This window comes from Emericellopsis atlantica (genome assembly GCF_019669845.1).
Source record: "Emericellopsis atlantica unplaced genomic scaffold F5Z01scaffold_8, whole genome shotgun sequence".
NCBI lineage: Eukaryota > Fungi > Ascomycota > Sordariomycetes > Hypocreales > Bionectriaceae > Emericellopsis > Emericellopsis atlantica.
In genome coordinates this window covers 509,337-531,606 of record NW_025764710.1, presented here as the reverse complement: position 1 = coordinate 531,606, position 22,270 = coordinate 509,337, and the positions used below count along the sequence as shown (strand labels likewise).

Genomic DNA, 22,270 nt, shown 5'->3' with positions numbered 1-22,270 from the left:
CTTCTACGCGACAGATCCCTGCAGGCAGTGACGCCGTGATGCTCCACCTAACCGATCGGCGCCTGCCGTAACTTCCAGTCCACAGACATGACTCTAGGGTACGCAAACTCAGCGACTATCAAGCTTTCAATCAACCGCATCCGGCGCTCCATCAACTCACCCTCGTCAACTCTGATGAGGCCCTCCGCAAGTATCTCGAATTGGTAGACATGGACAGTTCCGAGGCGCGACACTACCTGCAAGGTCTCCTCAACAAGGATCTGCGCATCCACACAACCGACGGTCGCATGTTTCGCGGGACTTTCATGTGCACTGATCCGGTAAGGGTTCCTCCTCGCTTTGGCCGTCCAGCCCACAGACGCCTACTAACAAATCAAAGGATACAAACGTTGTCATCTCCAGGACGCATGAGTACCGACAACCTTCGGCAAGTCAGCGCGCAGCCGCAGCGCAGAACAGCACGGGCACCTCAGTGACGCTTGACATGACCTCACGGTTTCTTGGGCTCGTGGTCGTCCCAGGCGAGCACATTGTCAAGATGGAGGTAGAACAGTTTGCCAGCCAGATGAGACACTCTACAGCGATTGTGTAATAATTTGACAATGCAATAAAGATATCTCATGATATTATTGCCCAGTACATATACACAAAAAGGATAGCTATCGTATTAGTGGGATACGCCCTATAGAAAACTCCGCCCCACAGCCATTCTCCCATCCATCCATCCTCCCGAGGTATTACTGCTTCTTGTTCACATCAAACGCTGGCGAATGCGCTACTTATGCGGCGAGCGGCTCCTGTGTGCGACCGCGGCTCTCGTCGTGGAGGCCAGCGTCGCTGTCCAACCGCTCCTCCTCCTCCTCCTCGCTGTCGACGTCACGGTGGGCCACCCAGGAGCTGCCGTCATTGATAGGAGCATCCTGTGTCGAAAGGTCGTGACCCTCGTTACGAGCAGCAATGTTCGAGCGGCGACGCTGGGACAGGGTGCGGGAGCGAGTGGACAGCTTGGAAGAGACCACGGCGTTGGACTCGACCCAGTTGGTCAGAGCGTCCTCGCAGTCCTGAATGATGGCCTTGCTGGCCTCGTAGCCGTCGTACGCGGCGCGGGTCTCTCCGGGAGTGACGGGAGTATCGTCAATAAGCTCCAGAAGGTGCTTTCCGTAGCCGGCAATGATGGCGACCTTCTCGCAGTGCTCACGGAGCGCGTCGAACTGGTAGGTGTAGGCAGCCTTGACCTTCTCGCGGGTAATGTTGGACAGCTGCGCCTCGGCGACGAGCGACTCGGCTTCGGCACGCACAAGCTCCTGCTCGAGAACAACAATCTTGGGCGAGTTGGGCTCCTTGTACTTGAGCTGGGCGATTTGGTCGGTGATCTTCTGCTTGCCTGTTTCGCGTGTTAGTCTTTGCGTCCGACCATGTGTAGTTGAGAATGTGGGTGCTCACGGTCGCGGCTGGGCTGGACGGAAGCCTCAATGTTGCGGATGCTCTTGATGGTCACGCGGTACTGGTCGTAGCGGTCGACATATTGGTCCTCAAGCTCGCCTATTTCGTAGAGCAGGACACCAAGCTTGTCGGTGACGTCGGAAACATCCTCATCGCCGCCCTCGCCCCACACGGACAGTTGTTGCTAGCTACGTTAGCTTTGCGCGTCATGGCACTTGGAGGTCATCCAAGCTTACAGCGACCTCCATGCGCTCCTTAGCAACGGTCTCCATGCTGCGCATCACGTTCTTCTCCATCTTAACGAGCTGGGCCAGCTTCTTGGCCAGGTCGGGGCCGAAGGCTCCGCCGGCATTGCGACGGAGAGCGTGGCCGAAGCTGCCCTTGCCGAAGAGGCGACCGGACTTGGTGGTCGAAGGGGGAGGAGGGGGGTTCTAAGAGAGTCAGCGACCAAAGGCGAGCGATCCATGGGCACGCGACGAACCTGGAGCTGCGAGGCGGTAGGCGCTCGGCTCTGGCGCATGGAATACGTGCGGTGCATGGTGCTGGTGGTGGGTGTGTCGGTGTGTGCGGGTTGTATCGAGGGAGATCTCGGGCGATCGGCAGGAGGTGAGCGGGTACAGATGTAGAGGTGCAGGAAGCAGGCCAAGGTTTTGGGGGACGCAGGGTATGGGAAAGAGGCTGGCAATGGGGTCTTAAGTACGATCCAGGTTGGAATGGGAGAATTGACTGGAGATTTATGGCTGGGATGATGATGCTGGGGAGGGGGGGATCGACTGGATCCAGCATCCAAGGGGCCCACTTGCAGCTGCTACCGCAGCCGGGGTCAGCTACGTCATCCGTGTGTCCTCCAGAAATTGGGAGTTTGCAGACATGATGACGCTTCTTGTTAGCAAAGGGCGCTAAGGCACGAAGACGCAGGCCGTCAACGGACAAGCGCCATACCATGAGCGTCCAGCGCCCTTAACAAGCAGTGCCCTCCATGTCCCTGTCATTCCGGCAGATCCGATCGCCCGGACGTGACATGCTGTGCTGTAATGCAATTATGGATTATCGATCGGGGTCTTCTTGGCCAAGGTACGGTACAGCCCAACTCGCGCGCACCAGAGGCCAGGCTGGGCTGGCCAGCGAGGTCTGCCTGCTGTAGACTGGAGATATGTCGACAGGGGTATTGCAGTGTACGTACTACGTACGTAGTGACCTGCACTATCGAATTAGTTAATGTAGTATTGGGATTGGGCCGACTGGTGCCCTGATGATGTGAGTTGCGTAACGGCGTATCCGTTCCATGCGGCTAGGCTAGCTTTAGTCCCTTAGCTACCTACCTACCTTAGCTTTCGGTGAGTTGTACAGCCGGCTGTTCAATCTTGGCACTCGCAGCGTCGTTGCGCAAGCAATCAAGCACGGAACTTTCAGTAGCACCAAATCCAACATCCTGCGACTTGTCCCCGACATGCGCGCGCAACCGACTTGGCGATGCTTCACTCACATACTTTGGTCAAAGCTGCTGACGCATCACAACCCCTCCCCCTCCGTGCTCGTGTACAATGTCGTGATACCCTCCAAATCTTAACCCACGTCTACTGTGTGTAGGGTAGCCTCCCGAGCCGATCTGGTCTGGTCCCCGCTAGATGCATGACGGCCCCGCCAATTACCGCAAGCGGCGCGAAATCCAAGTCCGCTCATTTCACTAAAGTTCCAGTCGTGTCACCGCCGATGTAAACAGTCCTCTGCGTGCATGGTCGTGTGCGCATACTGTTCAGCCCGCTCGTCCCACGCCGCCTCGTAAGCTGGTCTTGCAATCATGGAAGGCGACGATCCACCTGTCGCCACCCGACAGCCCATAACCCCCCCTTTGACCACGGGCCAGAAGACAGCTGTGTTGAGGCTGAGCAAGGCTAGTGTTGCCGATTTCACGAGGGAACTTGAAGGCCTGCAAGAGAGAGCCAACCAGGAACTTAATGAAGCTGCCGTCAGAGCCATCCGGAGCACTATCAGACAGGCCCCCAAGCAGGATGCCCCCAAAGTCGATCTTTTTGCAAATCTGCGCGGGAGAAACCGAGAGCCTGGGCAGCAGAGCCCGCAGTGCAAGATCACATTAAAGGTGCTGAACCTTTTATCCCGACCCGTCGATGCTATATTGACATCCATAGAACCCTTCCAAACCAGCAATACAGACCTCTCGCAGCGTCATTGAAATTACTACCGATGTGGAACGGGCACCCGCCTATGACTACCCCAGCCTCGAGGTCGATAGGCTTATACCTGCTCCGCAGACAGCGAATGCATATCAACCTCACAAGGGCGACATTCTGGACGAAGGGAGACGGCAGCAGTGGAGGAACCACATACGCGAGCTGCACGAGTCTAACATTGCAAGCCTCGAGGGTATTCCCATCAGGAAGAAGCTAAAAACTATGGTCCATCACGAGAGGCTTCTGCAAGCAGGGCTATACCTAAAGTTATGGCTGGAAGAGAATGGCTGTTCCGTGATACTCGACGCCTTAAGGTATCTAGACAAACAGCAGCCCGAGCTAACCGAGGAGATCCAACAATTGACCGCTAAAATCCGGACGGCCTGGGCCTCTGTCTATCATAAGGACGGACAAGTGCGCAACATCCAACTGGAGAAAGTGTACCTCGACGAGGCTCTTAACGCTATTCCAACTGCAGAGGACGTATCTGCCGCTCCAGACGACAACAATATATACAAAAGGCTGGCCTGTGCAATATGTTTCAAGCACGTCTGCGAACATGGCTATTACGCGAATGATAACCAGCGACAGCGCTTCCTGACCCATGACCCCCCGAACCCCACGCCCGACACCAGCAGGACGCCCGAGCCGAATCCCTGGTACACGCGAGGCAAAAAGAGGTTGAGGGGGTTGGCGAGCGATCACGAGCACCAGAAGCCAAATTGGGACCATCCTAACAGACGATGGGACAATGTCTGCGGCCTTCGAGGCTGCGACCACGATGGGCCCTGCGATAACACATGCCTATGCGTTAAGGCGGAATTGCTCTGCGAAAAGTACTGTCGATGCACGACCGAGTGTTGCGAATGGAAGTTTACCGGCTGCGCATGCCACAGCAGTAGCAAGAATTGCTTTGTCGGCCAGGAGGTAAAAGCACGCCGGCCCCTGCTAAAGAAAGGACGCGCGAAGCCAAAGGTCGACGCATGCATTTGCGTCCAGCTCAACCGTGAGTGTGACCCGGACCTGTGCGGCACATGTGGTGCGAGGGAGGCTGCAGACCCTCTGAGCACCGAACCGGTTCACACGTGCCAGAACGTAACCTTGACCAGTGGGAAGTCGTGGCGCGTGGCTATCGGTAAAAGTTGCACACACGGATACGGCCTCTTCGCCGCCGAGAAGATACCCAAGCATGCCAGTGTTATCGAGTACACAGGCGAGTTAGTGTCCGGCATCGAGGGCGAGCGCAGAGATGCAGAGTTACGCGCCCCCTTTGAGGGCACGCGGGCCATGTCGTATATGTTCACTATGATTGGAAATCCCGAAAGTGTCGGGAAAAGTGTTTGGATTGACGGTGCCAAGTACGGCAACCTCAGTCGCTACATTAATAGCGAATCGCGCGACTCCTCGCTCATCAACCTCAAGCCGAAGCATGTCATCGTCAATGGCACAATGCGAATCGTGCTCGTGGCGCGCAGAGACATTGCGCCGTGGGAAGAGCTCTTCTTCAATTACGGTTCTCATTTCTTCAAGGGACAGGGTGCTCGAAAGGGAAAGGGCGGCAAGAAGAAAGGACCGGGTCGTCTGCGTAAAGCTGAGGTGGCCAAGGACGTCCCAAGGGCGGCCACTGCCACACCGAACAGAGCCAAAGCGCAGGAGCCGGCTCTCAACACACGTGCGAGGACCGCTGAAGCGGCGGTGGCGGGACCCAGCAGACTTCCTCCGGCAGAGGCAGAGCTGAAACCTGCAGAGCGCAAGAGTTCACGCAATGTTGCCATGATGCACCAAAATGCTCCCAATAAAAGGGCAAAAACTGGACCAGCTACTTCACGAGGCGAATCTCCCGCTTCCGAGACGGAAATAAGTGATAGTCAGGGGGACGATGGAAGTGTAGATGAAGAATATGAGGAAGAGGACGAGGGAGAGGAAGGGGTGGAAGAGTCCCCAGAACGAGAGAGTTCCAGCGAGGTCTCCAGTGAAGCTGAGGATACAGACACCGTGAATCATGGGCATCGGCAGCTGCGGTCAGGTTCAAATCTTGTCCTGCGCAGCAGGGCGCGTCGAGGGATGAATTGAACGGTCATAAGATGCGGCTATCGTACATGTACCGATACAATACACTAGGTAGACTAGAGAGATCTCAAACCAGGACATTGGCCAGCTGAGACACACCAGTGCTAGTGACTGTCGAGTTCGACAAACACTACCTGTCTCGCGCCCGTCATTTTCACATCTTCTTCGATATGCCGAGCGCTTCAAAGACGTCGGTGGCCTCCTCCTCTTCAAGCCCTAGCTCCTTGATCTGTTTCCAGAATTTGCTGAGGTGTCTTGTACCAGAGTCACATAGTATCGTCACCACTTGACTACCTGCGGGCAGCTTCATGGCGGCCACGACTGCTGCCACGCAGTTCACCGAGCTGCTGCTGCCGACAAAGATGCCGTCCTTCTCGACGAGCCAGCGGGCCATTCTGCAAGCCTGCTCATCGGTGACCTTGACGGCATCATCGACAAGGTCTCTTCCAGCCTCGAAGTTGTCCGTCACACGATTGATGCCGATTCCTTCCACAATGGAGTCGACCTGCTGTCTCCTTCGGGTCCCCTCACGCTCAGTGGCAGAGTACATCACGCCGTACTTGATCTTGTTGAATAGGCCGCTGCCCTGGGGGTCGGCGAGAACGATTTTCACGTTCTGCAAGTTGGCCTCCTCCTTGAGGTAACGCGCGACGCCGGCGATTGTGCCTCCAGTTCCGGCACCAGCGACAAAGGCGTCGACTTCGCCGTCTGTTTGATGGCAGATCTCTGGACCGGTCGAGCGGAAATGGGCTTGCCAGTTGGCCTTGGACTCGAACTGATTGGCAAAGAAGCCCTTGCTGCCATCGTTGTGTCTGCGCTCATGCTCAATCGCCCTCCTCTTCGCGAGATTGACAAAATGGTCGGGGCTGGTGATCGGGGCAACGGGTACGCGTTCGACAGTAGCGCCCAGATGGTGCAGCAGATCTGACTTTTCAAAACTCTGGTCGTCTGGCATACAAATGTGCGCCCTGTATCCCTTGGCTCGCGCCAATGTCGCCAGTGATATACCAGTGCTACCAACAGTCCCTTCGTATATAGTGTCGCCTCGATGAGGTGTGAGCAGACGCTGGGCCTCGGCCTCGCGAATTATGTTCAATGCCACGCGATCTTTCGGACTGTTGCCGGCGCCATTGAGAAACTCAGCCTTGGCTAGGATTGTGCGCCCCGTTGCCTCCGATAGCGATTTGATCTTGAGCAACGGCGTGTTGCCTATACAGGCCTCGATACCCTCGGATGCGATCTCATCATGGTGAATGTCGGGGTTCGCCTCGTGGTCCTCGAGTTGTACCGGTGGTCCCCAAAAGATGCTGTCCCTACGCGCAACAGCGGCGCTGCCTGTATTTGGCGCCCCGGCTGAGGCCAGAGGGCCCTTGGCAGACCGGATCTTGCGCTGGTATCGACGCTCGAGGTCAGGATAGAAGTCTTTGAAGCCAAGCGTGACGAGGATGCCAGCTGTGAAGGCGAATGCTACGGCAGCAGTGCCGTAGGCTTTGGGGTGATCGGTCAAAGCCATGTCAGCTATGGCGATGCATTATTGGTGAACAATTGCGCCCTGCACTGCTGAACGCAATTCGACACGTAAAGCAAGAAAAATCTATGCACCAGAATCTTCGTGGTCCAGATGCTGAGGTTTTCTTCGGGATTGATGTCATCATGTCTTGGAGCTCGAGTTACCCTAGACCAAACTTTAGCCGCTGTTGGGGGGAGCGGAAGATTCCAATGCCGATCACACTCGACGCGAGTTCTCTTTTGTTTGAATCCGAGCTTTCTTAGAAGCCCTGCACCAATTCGTGGCAGACGTGCCCTCACTCGGCCCTAGGCTCACTGCCGACAATGGACTCGCAATTGGTTGCCCAACTCTTTCGGCAGCTTTTCCGCCATCGGTCGGCTGGCTGTCTTCAGAACTCGCGGCCACGATGTCTCCCCCGAAGTCACCACGACAATCGCGATGCCCTCCAAGCAAGAACGTATGCTGGTCGCGCGCGGCCCTCTAAGGACCGGGGAATGAGGTCAAACGAGAGTCGCTGGCAGCAGAGATCCAATTTTCTGCCCGAGGACCGGTCCGGAGAGTTCGCAAAGTACCCGCAGTTGACGTCCGAGGACCTCAAGCTGCGAAGCCAAAGACCGCGCAAGGCCAAAATGCTGATGCGAGACTTTATAGACGGTTCGTTTCGCCCCCACCCAAGCCATGCGAGCAGCGCTGATGTTTCTATTAGACAGTCTATACAATCCCAACTATGGCTATTTCTCGAAGCAAGCAGTCATCTTCAGCCCAGGGGACCCCTTCAACTTCCCGGCGATACGCGACGAGATCGAGTTCTCAGCCGAGCTGGGCCGCCGGTACACAGAGTTCGAAGACTCGCTCGACGAAAGTGAAGGCGTCAATGCTACGCGACAGCTATGGCACACCCCGACAGAGCTGTTTCGACCCTACTACGGCGAGGCTATTGCGCGGTACCTCGTTTCCAACTATCGCTTACACACGTATCCCTACGACGACCTGCTCATCTTCGAAATGGGCGCGGGAAGAGGCACGCTGATGCTCAATGTCCTGGACCACATTCGTGCTGTCGATCCCCAGGTGTATGCCCGGACAAAGTACAACATTATCGAGATTTCGCCTTCACTGGCCAAGATGCAGAATCACCACCTGCTCGAGACGGCCGAATCGCGCGGCCACGCAGAGAAGGTCGAGATCATCAACAAGTCGATATTCGACTGGGACCAATATGTGCCCTCGCCATGTTTCTTCCTGGCCATGGAGGTTTTTGACAACTTTTCGCACGACGCTATCCGCTACGACATGAGCACGGACGAGCCCCTGCAAGGGCACGCCTTGATCGACCAGGACAATGACTTTTACGAGTTCTACCTCCGCCAGCTTGACCCTGTCGCGGCGCGATTCTTCCGCATCCGCCACGCCGCGACGGCAGGAAAGTATCCTCGGCCGTACAGCACCAACCCTATGGTCCGCTACATGGCGGGCAAGATGCCATTCGCGGGCAACCTCTCGCAGCCAGAGTACATTCCCACGCGTCTCATGCAGTTTTTTGATGTGCTGGAAAAGTACTTTCCCGGTCACCGTCTGCTCAGCTCCGACTTTGACAGCTTGCCCCAGGCCATCAAGGGGCTGAATGCGCCGGTTGTCCAGACCAGATTTCAACGGACCATGGTTCCAGTGTCCACGCCTCTGGTACGTCTCACGACAGAAAACTTGTCCAAGAAGATTGCTAACCATTGCAGGTCCATCAAGGCTACTTTGACATCCTCTTTCCGACCGACTTTAACATCACGGAAGCCATCTATCGAGCCATCACTGGCAAGCTGACTCGTGTCATGTCTCATGGCGACTTTATGCAGCGTTGGGCATACTTGGAAGATACCCAGACTCGAAGCGGCGAGAACCCCTTGCTGTCACATTACCGCAACGCGAGCGTCCTGGTGACTGTATAAGGCGCGCTTGTTGTATACTAGTCGTGGATACGTTGTATACATAGAAGGACAAAGGACACACCCAATGAGACGCGGTGTATCAATAGATGCAATGGTTTTTACTTTATTTCATGATAGTCTTTCCCTATCCTTGCCTTTCCGAATACCCTTGCGCAACATTCCGTATACACCCAGATAGCTTACAACTTCAACTTCTCACTCAGCCATTTCGTAGCGGTCTCGACACCCTCGTCAATCGCCTCGGGCTTGGTACCCTGACCCTGCCTTGAGGGCTCCTTGCCTCCTGAACGGCCACCGACAACCTCTGACACGGAGCCCGCCCATTGCTCAGCGGTAACGCCTTGTGATGAGAGATGCTGCCTTCTTGTTAGTGACTGTTAAACATAAGGTAGTGAACGAAAGACGTACCGAGCCAACGAAAACACCGTGCACGACGGCACCATCCTCCTTCGAGCCACCGAAAAGGTAGACCGACTTCTCATTGTCCTTGCCCTGGTAGTGCTTGACAACCTCTGTCAGAGCCTTGGCATTGGCGCTGATGGGCAACCTGCCCACAAACCACTTGGCATCCTTGTTGTTCTCAAAGTGCTTGGCCACAGTGTCCAGAGCGGTCTTGACTTCGGCCTTTTGCCTCTTCTTCTGCTCCGCGACGTGCTCCGCGGTGATCTTTTGGAATCGCTTGTTGAGCCTGTCCTTGGTCAAGGTCGAGATGACCAGCTGGCTGAGGGCTTGTGACACCACCTTGATCTGCGCGTCCTTCTCCGGTCCGTAGGGGAGAGCTTCGACGGCATCGATGCGCTTCTCAAACTCGACGGCTTCGCGCTGCACGGCGTGCGCTGTCTCGCCGGTGTAGGCGATGATGCGGCGGATGCCCTTGGCGATACCCGACTCTTCAACAATGACGAGATCCTTGATCAGGCCAGTCTTCTCGACGTGGGTGCCACCGCAGAACTCGACGCTGTACTGGCGCCACTCTGGCTTCTTGGGCTCGGCAAGCATGGTGTCAATGTCCATGCCAATCGAGACAACACGGACGGGGTTGGGGTAGGTCTCGCCAAAGACAGCACGGACACCCTCAATCTCGCGGGCCTGGTCGAGATCCACATCCTTGGAGTAGATCTGCTGGTCCTTGCGAATGTCCTCATTCGACATTTTCTCGATCTTCTCCAGTTCCTCAATCTTGACCTGCGCCTTGTGGGAGAAGTCAAAGCGGAGCTTCTCGTGATCCACGAGGGAACCCTTCTGGTTGATATCGTCGCCAAGGACCTCGCGGAGGGAGTGGTTCAGTACGTGTGTACCGCTGTGGTTGTTGCGGATGGGGGCGCGACGCAGCTCCTCGTACTCGCAGATGACCTCCTCGCCCTGTGAAAGGGCACCGTACTCGACGTAGCCGCAGTGGAGGATGTAGCCACCGTAGTTCTGAACGTCCAGCACCTTGAACTCGGTGACACCATCAATAACGAGGCGTCCAGTATCGGCAACTTGACCACCAGACTCGGCGTAAAAGTTGGTCTTGTCCATGACAAGGCCGAGGGGGGTCTTCTCAGCAACATCCTTTGTTGATTTGAGGAAGTTTTTGCCATCGAAGATTTGCAGGACCTTGCCCTTTACGTCCCCCTTGATGAACTTGGGCTCGTCATCTGTCCGGGCCACCTTCAACTGCGAGTCGAGCTCGGCAATGCGGTGAACATCGAGCTTGGGGAATTCCTGCACGGACTCCTTAACAACCTTGCTGGCTTCCTTAGCCTTCTGCTTGGCGGCCTCGACCTCGGCCTCGTCGATCTCTAAGCCGCGCTCCTCCGCCATCAGCTTTGTGAGATCGACAGGGAAGCCGAACGTGTCGTACAGTCTCCATACGAGGTCACCAGCGAGCTTCTTGGACCCCGCCTTGGCCTCGGCAGCAGCATATTTCTCAAACTGCACCTCTCCACGATCCAGCGTGCGAGCGAAAGCATCCTCTTCCTCATCGAGGATTTCCTTGAGGTCCTGTTGCTTCTTGATCAGCTCGGGGAATTCCTCGCCCTTCTGCTCCACAAGAGCGGGCAGGATGCTTGAAAAGAACTGGCCAATCTCAGCACCAAGATACTTGCGACCGTAGCGGACACCACGGCGCAAGACACGGCGCACGACGTAGCCACGTCCATCGTTGTTGGGAACGGCGCCGTCAACGATGGCAAAGGACAATGTTCGGATGTGATCCGCAACCACTCGGTAGGCCATGTCAATGCCATCGACATCGTCCTTTTCGTACTTGTCGGTATATGGCCTGGCACCGGTGACTTCTTGAATCTTGGCAAACAGTGGTGTCCAGCAGTCAGTGGCGTAGTTGGAGGGCGCGTCCTGCAGAACGGCCACCAGACGCTCATATCCTAGACCCGTGTCGACGTGCTGGGCTGGTAGGGGCTTCAGGCTCTTGTCGGCCTGACGATCGTACTGGATGAAAACGAGGTTCCAAATTTCAATGACCATGGGGTCATCCATGTTCACAAGCGAGGCAGCGTCACGTCCACCAATCTTGTCGTAGTGGATCTCGCTGCAGGGACCGCAAGGACCCGTCTCGCCCATCTCCCAAAAGTTGTCCTTCATGTTGCCAGGCAGGATGCGGCTGTCGGGGACACCAATCTTGCGCCAGAAGTTCTTGGCCTCATTGTCAGGCTCGAGCCCAAGCTCGGGGTTTCCCTCAAAGTATGTCACGTAGAGTCGGGTCGGATCAAGGCCGTAGACGCGGGTCAGAAGATCCCAGGACATTTCGATGATACCCTCCTTGAAATAGTCGCCGAATGACCAATTGCCCAGCATCTCGAAGAATGTGTGGTGGTAGCTGTCCTTGCCGACATCGTCGAGGTCGTTGTGCTTGCCACCGGCGCGGATGACCTTTTGCGAATCGACGGCACGTTTCAGGTCGGCAAACGGATGGCTCTTTTCGACGGTACCGAGGAAGATGGGCTTGAACTGGTTCATGCCAGCATTGGTGAAGAGAAGGGAGGGATCGTTGACGGGCACCACGGGGCCCGAGGGCACTGCGAAAAAAAGTTAGTGGAAGCTGATCGGGTTCGGCGTGGAGGGGTCAAGCCATACCAACTGTGTGATCTCTCTCATTGAAGAAATCGAAGAAAGTCTTGCGGACTCGCGCCGCAGGCCATTCTGTATCGGCCATCTTGGACGTCGCTGTGAAGAGGCGCTTCTGGGTAGTCGTTGTGTGTATGGCCCGGCGCAGAATCGTGTATGGCAGCGGTTGCGATGGTGGTGGCGTTGTTGTTGGAGTCCAAGTTCCAGGTCTTTTTGGCGGGGGAGGGGGGATTCGGGTTCGGATTTGCGATAGCGGAGACATGGACGTGACGGTGACTCCTCGTGCGGCAGGTGCCGCCTGTGCAGCGGCTGCAGCTCCTGCCCCAGTGCAGCAGGCAGCTCGGGTCGCTCGAAAATGATGGAAAGTTCGACACGCATCGCTCTTGCCAACTCTGCTGCATCCCCAGCCCGCGACGCGGGTCCGACCCAATCCATGCATCATTCTCCTCTCGCAATCGTCTGTCTATAAATCGAACATTGCCGTCTCTCGTCGCACGCGCCTTCTCGAGATGACGCGGAGGATGCAAGCGATGAAAAGGAGGGAAGAAAGCTGACCTCTGATTGATGAAAGATGATGCTGCTGCACGGGTCCGCCATGCAATCTCCCCGGCACCTTGGTGCACCTTTCGCAACCACTACCACCAACGTACCGAATACTTCCACAACCACACACGAGCCTTCTGCATCGTCGAGTCGCAAGCGTAAAGCCGAATCGCAACCCGATGAGCGTCTGGTCAAGCGCCTCGGGCGCCTCAATATCGAGAAGGATGGCTCCAAGCTCTACGTACCGGTCGAGAATCCGACACCGTCAACGTCGGGATCAGCGCATGTAGAAGAGGCTGCCGATCCCATGGCCGTCGACGACTCGAAACACAAAGTCTACATCTACAATCTCGACGACGAACTGTCGTCGTCCGACACAGAGAGCGAAGACCGGCTCGTCTTCTTGCCAGACATAGATCGTCATTTACGGCAGAACCGCATACCACCCCATATACTAGCGAATAGCGAGGGCGAACTCGCGGGCATGCAGATGGTGCTATACAGCGATCCAAAATCACTCAGCGTCCCCGAGAGCAAAGACAGCGTCCGCAAGGCGATCATTGAGGCACGACAGAGGTTGAGAGACCAGCAAGGGGGCAAGATGGAAGCTACTGATAGCGCACACCCCCCGACGGTGGACGGCACCAATACGAATGCTGCGCCGATGCAAAATGACGCGGAGGCCATGGACTTGGATTGACGCCTCGTTGCATGGCTGCTGCGAATTACTGAGATTTATGAGCCGGCGTTTGGTACAGACCGGCATGGGAGTGTTGCAATGGGACTCATGTATCAAGTGGGATTAATTACCTTTGAACTCTTTTTCCATATTCAATGGAGGGCTTGGCTCGCTTCAACATCGAAGTCTTCGCTGTGCCCCCATCTCCTCCGTGCATTGAAGCCACTGGGCATTGTTTGATCAAAGCTACTGGTCACTGATCATAACTAACACAGCCCAGCGGAAACAGAAAGGTAATTCCTGAGTACGAGCCAGCCAACTTGATCGGCAAATGGCCAGCCTATGGTGCTGCATGATCCCAGTCACGGACATGCGTCTCGATCGCGTCTCGCTTATGGTTCCGCAGATAACTTTTGAGTTGTATAGGACTAGTCGTTTGATGCCATCCTCTTGGACGCTTCTTGGTTTCTATCATACCGACAACCGTGGCGCAGCATCCTTCATGCCGCCGAGCTGACTTCTCCCCCTGATTCTAGACTCATCCCCACGAACACAACGAGCACTTGACTGGGCCTTTTCCATGCGTTCGCCCATACACATCTTATCTGTGTAGGCTTGTCTGATTTAGGAGATGCCGCACTTGGTGTTACGGAAATAATTCAACATGATGGGCGTGCGCCGGGTCCGTCGGGACTTCTCCCAAGATTGGAGGCATCTGCGCGTGGTGAATACTGTTCACTGGTGGCCCGCCCGGTGCAGGAACGGAATCAACAGTCACCATGGAGCGTGCTGCCTGCCTCTGGTCTGGCCTTGCCGAATATATTGTCCAGCCGACATAGGACGATGTCTTCGCTGGTAGCCCTTCCGAATATGGTGAAGAAACGAGCCCCAAGTGAGGATCCGCTGGTCGGATCTGGCTGTCGGTCGTTGTCAGATGAGCTTGCCGCCTTGCCCTCGTCCTCTTTGCGCATGGTGAGCGGAGGTTTGTGAGTACGGGGTCTTCGTGCCTCCTCACGTACTGCAGAGCTGCGATAGCGAGAGCAAAGAGAACAACAGCAATATCGAGTATAGCAATAGCAATGTATACGTAGTTTAGGTGAGGATCCGCTACGCCCCCCATGTCTGGAAGTTTACTGCGTTGCGAGCAGCCTCTATTCGTGAAGTCGGGTCTCTTTAAAGCCGTGCGTTGGCGAGATGATCGGACGCTGCGAACATTACGTTCTTTGACATCATGGTCATTTGCCACGCGACCTTGTAGATGAGGATGCTATAAGCTCATTCGATCTTGAAGGTGGCCCTAGTTCCCAATAAGCACGACTTCCAGGTACATGTTCGGATCGGTGCCTCACGGAGAATGTATCTGAGCGTTTGATGATCGCCATTTCGGAGGCGTCCGACAGTCCAAGCCAATCGACATTTTCATCCGAGACGCAGCTATCATGGCACAGCTGTTGGTATGGAATTGGCGTCATGATTGTCCCAGCGTGGTAGGATTTGTGTTGTTCAGGGGCAGTAATAGGGCGGTGCTGAGTATCAACCTGTGAATGAGAATCCTAGTGACCAGGAGCTTGTAATGATGTTGCATGGTACATGTAGAGAATGAATGCTTCCAACTTTGAAGATTAAACATTGTTGAGCAAATAAACAACGCTTGAAAGGGCTCAGGACAAATGTCACGCAGCCAATCGTCGTTCACTAGATCGTGCATTCTGTCGAGTAGAGCTCAGTATACTTAGTACTATGTAACAGATAACTTATAAGTAGTGATATAAAGCCCCGCTTTTTTAGGGGCTTATCTTATATAATCGATAGACATAATACCGTGCTACTATTGCATAGTACTCCCTCACTGTAGTGGACTAAGGTAGTCCCTAACGTAGCTATAGCTAGATAGTACTATAAGGTAGGCATCGAAACCTGGTTTATGTTACTATTCATGCTTTGTACTAAGTACGTTAGCTACTTGTGAGAATAGGAATGGAGGCAGGACTAATGTTTAGAAACAGGCCTGTTTGAGTGTAGCTAATATTACTTTCTACCCTCAAAAATTTCAACCAATTAGAAGGGAGTTTGGCCGAGCGGTTAAGGCGCTAGATTAAGGTTCTAGTGGGGCAACCCGCGTGAGTTCGAATCTCACAGCTCTCAATCTTTTTTATTATTGAAATAAGTCTTAAGAATTCTTTTTTAGCTCCCTTAAACTCTAAGGACTATCACTCTATAAAGTCGCTAGCGTTATAGATATACGCTAATACAAAGGTATAAATCTCTTAATAGCTTTGTATAGCCCTTAGGCTTTATAACGCTTATAATTTATTTTTATTACTTAATATTAAAATTAATATTACTTTAAATATAGTAATTATCTAGCTAGCTATGCTAGCGCTTATAAGCTATAGTAATTACTTAATATTAATACTACTCTTAATATAGTTATTACCTAGTGTTGTGGGCTAAGCCCTGTTGGAACAACTTGGTAGCTTAGATTGAGTCTATCCAGCGATAAAGGAGGAAGAAGAAGGGGAAAGTAGAGTTCGCGGGCTCCTCTCCTAGCAGGACGCTGCGTGGTCTGTGCGTCCTCGCCAGGCACGTGACTCGTCTAGGCCGTCTGGGCTAGGTCTCGTACCTAGCCGTTAGCACACTGGTGGAACCGTAACACCTAGCTAGATAAACTAGCGCTTATAGGCTATAATCTTTAAGTAATATTAATACTACTTCTTATAGGGTTGCTACCTAGCTAGACACATTAGCGATAGTAATCTAATAAAGTACATATAGTATTAACTAATTATACTTTTAATCTATTGCATTATCTCTATAGCGAGGCGCTGCCTTCTAACATTAGACAAGAGGACTGAAAGGGTCGCAGTGATTCTTCCACGACGAAAACAAGAAAATTCCTTAATATGCATCACTTTCTTGTAACCCGGCTTTTTTCTGTGGTCTGAGCGAGCTTCTCTCTAGCGCCCCTTCCCGCCCGTTGTCCAGGCGTAGATCACCCCCCTCAAGGGCGATTGTCAGCTGGTAAAACTTCACATCAGGCTCAGCGCCTTGCCTCGCCTCGCTTGCCTCTTTTCGACACGCAAACAACGGGAGCTCTTGTCCGACAATGGACCCGATAGAGGTGCTTGACCTACCACAGGTGTGGCAGCAGCCCACGTACGACGCCCTCATAACCACACTTGAGTCTCTGGAGCTGAGCCCGCCAATCTGGAAGCACACACGCAGGCGCTCGGAAATTCTCCATGAGCAGGAGAGCCTGGCTTCCCAGAGAAAAGGAGAGGTCACGCGCTACTTGTCCTCCATTATCAAAAGCCCGCTGGATTGGCTAGCTGATGACGATCAGCGCGAGCTGGTCTGGTCGAATGCTAGTAAACGGATGACTGAGCGTTGTGGACGCACGGCGATGGGCGAGGTGGTGAGGCAATGGCCGTTCAACGAAAATGAAGAAGGCTCATTCAAATTGGTTATCCGTGAGCCAGCGTTGACGGGCGATTCGCTGGGTTTCAAGACCTGGGGTTCATCCTACGTTCTCGCGCGGCACTTGCCACAGCTCGCAACGTCTTCATTATCAAAGTTATTTGAAGGCGCTTCCAGAGAGCGTGTTTTGGAGCTTGGCTCAGGGACTGGATTGCTTGGAACTGCCGCTGCAGCATTCTGGGGCGCTCCTGTTATTCTCAGTGACCTCCCCAACATAGTACCAAATTTACGCGCAAACGCAGAGAGCAACACATCCGTTGTCACTGGCAGAGGCGGGTCTCTCACTGTTGGTCCTCTCACCTGGGGAGGGTCGGGCCATGAGGAGGTCGATCAAGATCTCTTTGGCGAGCCTGGTCAGTTCAAGGTCTGCTTCTCTCCATGAATGTATTTGCCAGGTCACGCTCGCTGACTTGTGCTCGTGATTCTAGATTGTCCTTGTTGCGGACCCCTTGTACGACGATGACCACCCCCGACTCCTGGCATCAGCTGTGGCAACGCATTTGAGTCTGGATTCGGAAGCACGTGCCGCGATCATGGTGCCTCAGCGCGACGAGACGACGAAACGGTTGGCAGCTACCTTGCGGCATGAGTTGTCAAAGGTGGAGGGAGGGCCGGTTGCGTGCATCGAAGAGGATATTCTCGCAGGGCAAGACGACTGGGGGAATGATGACGATGGGGGCGCCGTTGATTGCTGGTTGGGCATTTTTGCGAGGTCGTCACCGGGAAGCGTGGTATAGCATGACGCATCGAGCTGGGCGCGGAGCAAGCGTGGGCACTTCCGACGGGCAGTGAAGCATGGCCAGCATGCCGGGCGGTGAGGAGTGCGCATGTTCAAAGGACGGGGGATCAGATGACCTTGATGGCCTGCGGGCCGTTCTGCTGCCAGGCAGACATGTGGGCGGCTCAACAGTCGCCTATCTTTGAGCAGTCTCGACGACTCAAGAGGCTTCATCACGTCGATTCACACACTTTCCCCCAAGAGGCTTTCCCCTCATCTCTCGCCGTCTACGCCGATCGACACCATCATGTACCTGTCACCGTGACATCTGCCACCGGCGGGATCACCAGGGCCCAGCATTGTCAGCCCCCTCAACCTGCTCACACAGCGTCACGAGACGCGACAGGTACGTGGAAGTTTCCAAGCCTCGTCTTACCAGTGCTAAGTCCAAGGCCCAATCTGGACACATCGTCCCGAAATTTGTCCTCAAGGTCACATCAGCCCCGAGCCATTGGTTCCGTGAGTGCTGATTGGCACCAGACACGTACACCATGAGCACATGTTACCACTGCCCCTATTTTTCATCGTCACGCCGCTTTGTACATGTGTGTTTTCTGCATTCCCGCCCTTGGTCATGGTTCGGCACGTGGCAGTAAATCACCTGCCTGCTCGAGCAGTAGTCATTGCCCAGGCTTTTGGCATTCACCATTGTCATTAGCCATCGGCAGTCTGTCAATCCCCAACACGTGGCAAAAGTCCACCGCCATCTTGGCCAATGGTCATTGCTCCGTCTCGTGCAAGTACCGATTGGTCTCACTAGTACTTAAACAAAAGTCCGTCGAGCGTTTCAACAAGCGCGTATGCTCGCACAAACAACCTCAGAACATCCCTTCACCCATTGTCGACATGGCGGGCCTACAGAAGTACAGCAAACGCGAGATTGTCTTTGTGATGTACCGCATGATCAACAAAGTGAGGAATGAGGACATCGTCAAGCAATTCCACGCAGAGTTTGGCCGGCCAGAGTTCGACGAGACCCAAGTACGCTACATGGGCAACAAGTACGGCGACGATGTCAAGTATGGGTGCGTTCCCCTCTCAATTTAGGTCAATTCCTGCGCTTACGTGTCCAAAGATCCCTGAAGAAGAATTTCAGTGGCGCGGTTGCAGGGGAGTGCCCTTTGAAGTACGTCGAGATGGCCCTAGCCAGAGGATCTAAGACCGAAACCTCGCACTCAGCGAAGAAGAAGCGCACGTCTACCAAGAACACCATAGCCTCTCTATACGCCAAGGCCATCCCCAAGATTCGGCGCCTCAAGGAGACTCAACAAGCCAGCAAGGCATCCGCTCTGAACTCCATCTCTCTCTCGTCTCCTGTCCCACAGTCGTCACCCAAGACAGCGCCTGCGGAAAAAGATATCGAACCGGCTGTCGTTGGCACGATGCACATGAAACCTTTGGAGGACACCAGCGTACAGTTTCAACATCTACCCGATCCACTGCTCGACGCTCCTGCCATCCCTCTCGAGCCGATGCCATACTTGGACTTCGACGCCGCGCCAACCTTTCCAGATCCTCTGACGGACCTCAATAAAGCGCCACCGCCTTATCAGCAGCAGTCTACGTTTCTCGAGCCATACCAGTTCCCAGTGGTGGATGCAGACCAATTCGTCGTGCCGGACACAATTGAACACTTTCCCCAACCATGGGTGTCGCCGACGCTGCATGAAGGCCACCAGCCAATTCCTCCGCTGCCAACCGCCTATCAGCCTCCTGTTCCGCAGCACAATGACAGCTACTATTACAAAGAGGACGATAGCTTCTTTGCGATGCCTCAGCCAGACTTCGTGGATTTTGCAGACCCTGGACTCCCGTGGTCGCAGCCCGATTACATGGGACACGATTTTGGATTCGGCATGGGCGTCCAGCCACACGGCGGATCGTATCTGTCTGTGACGGAATAGGCGGTGCCTGAATGCAGTGGAGTCAACGGAGGTGCTGTTGAGTTTTGGGGATGCTGTTGCTCGCATGACGGGGAGCAGGACGTGGACGCTCGATGTTTGGAGCTGCTGCAATGGAAGTGCCGAGACCAGCTAGCTTTTTTCGTATGGTCTTTTTTGGTGTTCAAGGGCGTTTTGGTTGTGATGGGTGCCCGATGTCAAAGCTGACTTATGTTAATGGAGTGAGCATCGTCGCTGCTGGGCGGAGAGTTACTGATTTCATGTTGGAGACCAAGTTAGTCGATAGGCAATGGAAGTCCTTGAATTTGGGCAATATTCTCTTTGATAGTTACCACAACATCTTCCTCGCGTCATGATTGCCCTGCGGACAATACTTTTCCGGCTCGTGACCCAAGCACATCTCACTGGACACCCCAGTCACGAGTACGCTTGATTAAGTACACCAATGGCAGTGATACGCACAATGAATTGTCTGGAGTAGGTGCATAAGAGCGGATGGTTGTGAGTTCAGTGTGAACAATGTACTTAATGCGTGAACATAGTGACCCCCATGGTATCTTATCTCTTGAGTAGTAGTTCTGGCGCTCTCACTATTGCATGCCCACGTTGAGGGGCATTAGCTTTGATCACATAGATATAGAAACCCTCCAGGAGCCCCATAGACGGGCGTCCAAAACATGACCAAGCCCACTGTCACCCCAGTATCGAACTTCTCATATCTTCACAATGAAAATGCATCACAAGCAATATACGAAAGACTAAAGCTATGCTTCTTGAGTGTGAGAAGGCCCGCTGTGCTCCCGACTGATGACTATGCAGCGATGTCAGCGCGCGATCTGCGTGTGCCAGGGATCTCGTGGCTGAATTCGAGCCAACAGTGGGCTGTGACCCAGACCCAAGAGGGTTTCACCCAATAACAAATATGGCCGTGTACGTAATAATTCCAACAGTGTCTGATTCCTTGAAGTAGTTCTTTTTCTTCTTCTTCTCCTTTTTTTTTTTTCACCGTCCTGCCTCTGGGAGAGACGCCAGCCCTTGATTCTTAACTTCTTGCCCTTGTTTGCGCTAGACTTGATGCGGAAGTCTGTTGACCTGCCTCCTGACTTCCCTCTCACCCAACTGCGGGGCCTGCGCACATTCTACGGCAAGTACACAAGAAGAGATGAATGTTTTTGAGCAGAACTTCCCACACGTGACGTTAGGGTCAGCAACCCATACGATTGAATTCGTATAAGTTGCTGAAAGATGGCGGATGCCCACCGCTGCCACTTTCTCCTTCCATCAACCTTCCTTTCCCCACCCCCTCCCACATCACAATCACCATCACCTGTCCGCAAGGCCACTTCTCTACACTACCTCCATGAGTACAAGAAAGTTCCCCGTCCAGCTCGATGAGCCTTGGGCTGTGCTCCTTGAGTACCCTCCCGAGGTTGTCATCCAAACGATCTCCATCAGAGAGCAGTTCATCGACATCAACGCCGTCGATGTTCAAAACATGAATGAAGAGAGGTTCCGCGTTTGGATGTACGTCAATTAGTGCTTGTCCATGAGTAGCAACATTCTTTTTGCAACATTTTGACGATACTAACCATTTGTTATAGGTTGTCAATCGTCCGGAACACTACTTGAATCCTCGAACCGGACCCACGAGCCAGGGCGCTGCTTCCGACCAGCCCTGGCCTCGTCCCCCCAGCCCGGCGCCCTCACCAGGCTGCCCGTCGTGAAGAAACACGAGCTGCCTCAGACCTATGGTGCCGTGCCAGCATACCGCGAAGAATTCTACGCCAGGTGGTGCCAGGCACTGATGTCAAACTCCTCGTCGGAGACCTACATCCGAGATGTCAGCCGTCGCGTAAGTGTTTCCCATCTCATTGAATCCCTACCCACATCGCTCACAAACCCAACAGGCACGCCCGGGAAATGCTCCTCGACGCGTGTTGGACGCTCTGCCAAGCAACCGCAATGACTGCGCTTCCCGCCTCTTCCCTCTGATCTACGACGAAGCCTGCTCCCCAGAATTGGGTGGCATGCTCCCGACGGGATGGAGAGTTGGCTGGATGACGGCAGAGCTTGCAGTCGGTCCTAGGTTTTGTGGCTTTTGCTGGATTGTTCTCCCGCTGTGCAACAAGGACTGGCGCGAACGATGCCCGCTCGCCTGGATCCTGCTCGATGAGTACCTTGAGTTCAACCAATGCGTTCACTTGTTTTGGTCAAGCTCCTACTGATGGGCGATCTCCTTCCCTCCTCGTTCGAAACAACAGCAACTGCCCTCGAAGAAGGACAGCTGGCGCAATTTCCGAATAGCGCTGGCTCGTCCTCAATGTCGGGCATTTTGGTGTGGGGACCTTGGAGTGCGGCGGACCACGATGAAAGGGGACATTGGCAAGGGACTGTTTTGATATGGGAGGCAAGGCACTGGCATCTCCTTCACAGCCGTGAAGCCAAGATAATTGAATCTATCATCATACAAAGATAGCTTGTGTCTAGCAATATATGAGAGAGAGGTTCCAAACGCTGCACACGGGACAGTCAACAAGTTCCCGAACCTGGCCTAGCGCAACCAAGATCCAGGGTCTCGAATCCAGTTCCGAAAAAGTCCATCTTTTCTGTCGCAGCATTTTCCCCCTCCGCCGTCTTGTCGCATTCTCTCCCCTGTGCATTGATT

At 54.2% G+C, this 22,270-nt stretch overlaps 10 protein-coding genes and 1 non-coding gene across 11 annotated transcripts; 8 read left to right on the top strand and 3 right to left on the bottom strand.

Moving 5' to 3' along the window:
• The first annotated feature begins 6 nt into the window (after positions 1–6).
• On the top strand, positions 7–607 carry F5Z01DRAFT_650871 (uncharacterized protein). The gene is made up of 2 exons (XM_046263193.1): positions 7–320; positions 380–607. Exons 1-2 carry the CDS (start codon positions 210–212, stop codon positions 590–592), a joined length of 324 nt encoding a protein of 107 aa, XP_046119958.1. The 5' UTR covers positions 7–209; the 3' UTR covers positions 593–607.
• Positions 608–779: 172 nt separating this feature from the next.
• F5Z01DRAFT_672674 (Eisosome component PIL1-domain-containing protein) lies at positions 780–1,981 on the bottom strand (the record flags this gene model as incomplete). Its single annotated transcript, XM_046264840.1, has 4 exons — positions 780–1,384; positions 1,444–1,627; positions 1,680–1,874; positions 1,925–1,981. 4 exons carry the CDS (start codon positions 1,979–1,981, stop codon positions 780–782), a joined length of 1,041 nt encoding a protein of 346 aa, XP_046119957.1.
• An 844-nt stretch (positions 1,982–2,825) lies between these two features.
• On the top strand, positions 2,826–5,784 carry F5Z01DRAFT_535323 (uncharacterized protein). Its single transcript, XM_046260483.1, has 2 exons — positions 2,826–3,544; positions 3,594–5,784. Exons 1-2 carry the CDS (start codon positions 3,245–3,247, stop codon positions 5,706–5,708), a joined length of 2,415 nt encoding a protein of 804 aa, XP_046119956.1. The 5' UTR covers positions 2,826–3,244; the 3' UTR covers positions 5,709–5,784.
• F5Z01DRAFT_535308 (tryptophan synthase beta subunit-like PLP-dependent enzyme) lies at positions 5,617–7,556 on the bottom strand. The gene has a single exon (XM_046260482.1). It carries the CDS (start codon positions 7,216–7,218, stop codon positions 5,860–5,862), a length of 1,359 nt encoding a protein of 452 aa, XP_046119955.1. The 5' UTR covers positions 7,219–7,556; the 3' UTR covers positions 5,617–5,859.
• On the top strand, positions 7,539–9,158 carry F5Z01DRAFT_680504 (S-adenosyl-L-methionine-dependent methyltransferase; the record flags this gene model as incomplete). The annotated part of the gene is made up of 3 exons (XM_046265609.1): positions 7,539–7,869; positions 7,922–8,898; positions 8,949–9,158. The coding sequence occupies 3 exons, from the start codon at positions 7,539–7,541 to the stop codon at positions 9,156–9,158; spliced, it is 1,518 nt and encodes a 505-aa protein (XP_046119954.1).
• Positions 9,159–9,337: 179 nt separating this feature from the next.
• On the bottom strand, positions 9,338–12,315 carry F5Z01DRAFT_619363 (tRNA synthetases class II (A)-domain-containing protein; the record flags this gene model as incomplete). Its single annotated transcript, XM_046261085.1, has 3 exons — positions 9,338–9,514; positions 9,567–12,178; positions 12,237–12,315. The coding sequence occupies 3 exons, from the start codon at positions 12,313–12,315 to the stop codon at positions 9,338–9,340; spliced, it is 2,868 nt and encodes a 955-aa protein (XP_046119953.1).
• A 507-nt stretch (positions 12,316–12,822) lies between these two features.
• Positions 12,823–13,470, top strand: F5Z01DRAFT_672669 (uncharacterized protein; the record flags this gene model as incomplete). Its single annotated transcript, XM_046264839.1, has 1 exon — positions 12,823–13,470. One exon carries the CDS (start codon positions 12,823–12,825, stop codon positions 13,468–13,470), a length of 648 nt encoding a protein of 215 aa, XP_046119952.1.
• Positions 13,471–15,513: 2,043 nt separating this feature from the next.
• On the top strand, positions 15,514–15,594 carry F5Z01DRAFT_t39. The gene has a single exon. It is a non-coding gene; the product is annotated as a tRNA-Leu (tRNA).
• An 836-nt stretch (positions 15,595–16,430) lies between these two features.
• F5Z01DRAFT_534844 (putative methyltransferase-domain-containing protein) lies at positions 16,431–17,955 on the top strand. Its single transcript, XM_046260480.1, has 2 exons — positions 16,431–17,290; positions 17,355–17,955. Exons 1-2 carry the CDS (start codon positions 16,556–16,558, stop codon positions 17,661–17,663), a joined length of 1,044 nt encoding a protein of 347 aa, XP_046119951.1. The 5' UTR covers positions 16,431–16,555; the 3' UTR covers positions 17,664–17,955.
• On the top strand, positions 17,956–19,771 carry F5Z01DRAFT_534851 (uncharacterized protein). Its single transcript, XM_046260481.1, has 2 exons — positions 17,956–18,729; positions 18,780–19,771. Exons 1-2 carry the CDS (start codon positions 18,248–18,250, stop codon positions 19,606–19,608), a joined length of 1,311 nt encoding a protein of 436 aa, XP_046119950.1. The 5' UTR covers positions 17,956–18,247; the 3' UTR covers positions 19,609–19,771.
• A 1,129-nt stretch (positions 19,772–20,900) lies between these two features.
• On the top strand, positions 20,901–22,176 carry F5Z01DRAFT_650857 (uncharacterized protein). The gene is made up of 3 exons (XM_046263192.1): positions 20,901–21,129; positions 21,207–21,457; positions 21,513–22,176. Exons 1-3 carry the CDS (start codon positions 21,105–21,107, stop codon positions 21,828–21,830), a joined length of 594 nt encoding a protein of 197 aa, XP_046119949.1. The 5' UTR covers positions 20,901–21,104; the 3' UTR covers positions 21,831–22,176.
• Positions 22,177–22,270: the final 94 nt, after the last annotated feature.

Coding starts and splice junctions, on each gene's coding strand:
- F5Z01DRAFT_534851 (XM_046260481.1), top strand. CDS start 18,248: ATGTGTGTTTTCTGCATTCCCGCCCTTGGTCATGGTTCGGCACGTGGC. Junction 18,730..18,779: donor GGCGACGATGTCAAGTATGG/GTGCGTTCCCCT, acceptor ACGTGTCCAAAG/ATCCCTGAAGAAGAATTTCA.
- F5Z01DRAFT_535308 (XM_046260482.1), bottom strand. CDS start 7,218: ATGGCTTTGACCGATCACCCCAAAGCCTACGGCACTGCTGCCGTAGCA.
- F5Z01DRAFT_650857 (XM_046263192.1), top strand. CDS start 21,105: ATGAAGAGAGGTTCCGCGTTTGGAT. Junction 21,130..21,206: donor GAGAGGTTCCGCGTTTGGAT/GTACGTCAATTA, acceptor CATTTGTTATAG/GTTGTCAATCGTCCGGAACA. Junction 21,458..21,512: donor TCCGAGATGTCAGCCGTCGC/GTAAGTGTTTCC, acceptor CAAACCCAACAG/GCACGCCCGGGAAATGCTCC.
- F5Z01DRAFT_534844 (XM_046260480.1), top strand. CDS start 16,556: ATGGACCCGATAGAGGTGCTTGACCTACCACAGGTGTGGCAGCAGCCC. Junction 17,291..17,354: donor GCGAGCCTGGTCAGTTCAAG/GTCTGCTTCTCT, acceptor TCGTGATTCTAG/ATTGTCCTTGTTGCGGACCC.
- F5Z01DRAFT_650871 (XM_046263193.1), top strand. CDS start 210: ATGGACAGTTCCGAGGCGCGACACTACCTGCAAGGTCTCCTCAACAAG. Junction 321..379: donor CTTTCATGTGCACTGATCCG/GTAAGGGTTCCT, acceptor AACAAATCAAAG/GATACAAACGTTGTCATCTC.
- F5Z01DRAFT_535323 (XM_046260483.1), top strand. CDS start 3,245: ATGGAAGGCGACGATCCACCTGTCGCCACCCGACAGCCCATAACCCCC. Junction 3,545..3,593: donor AGTGCAAGATCACATTAAAG/GTGCTGAACCTT, acceptor TGACATCCATAG/AACCCTTCCAAACCAGCAAT.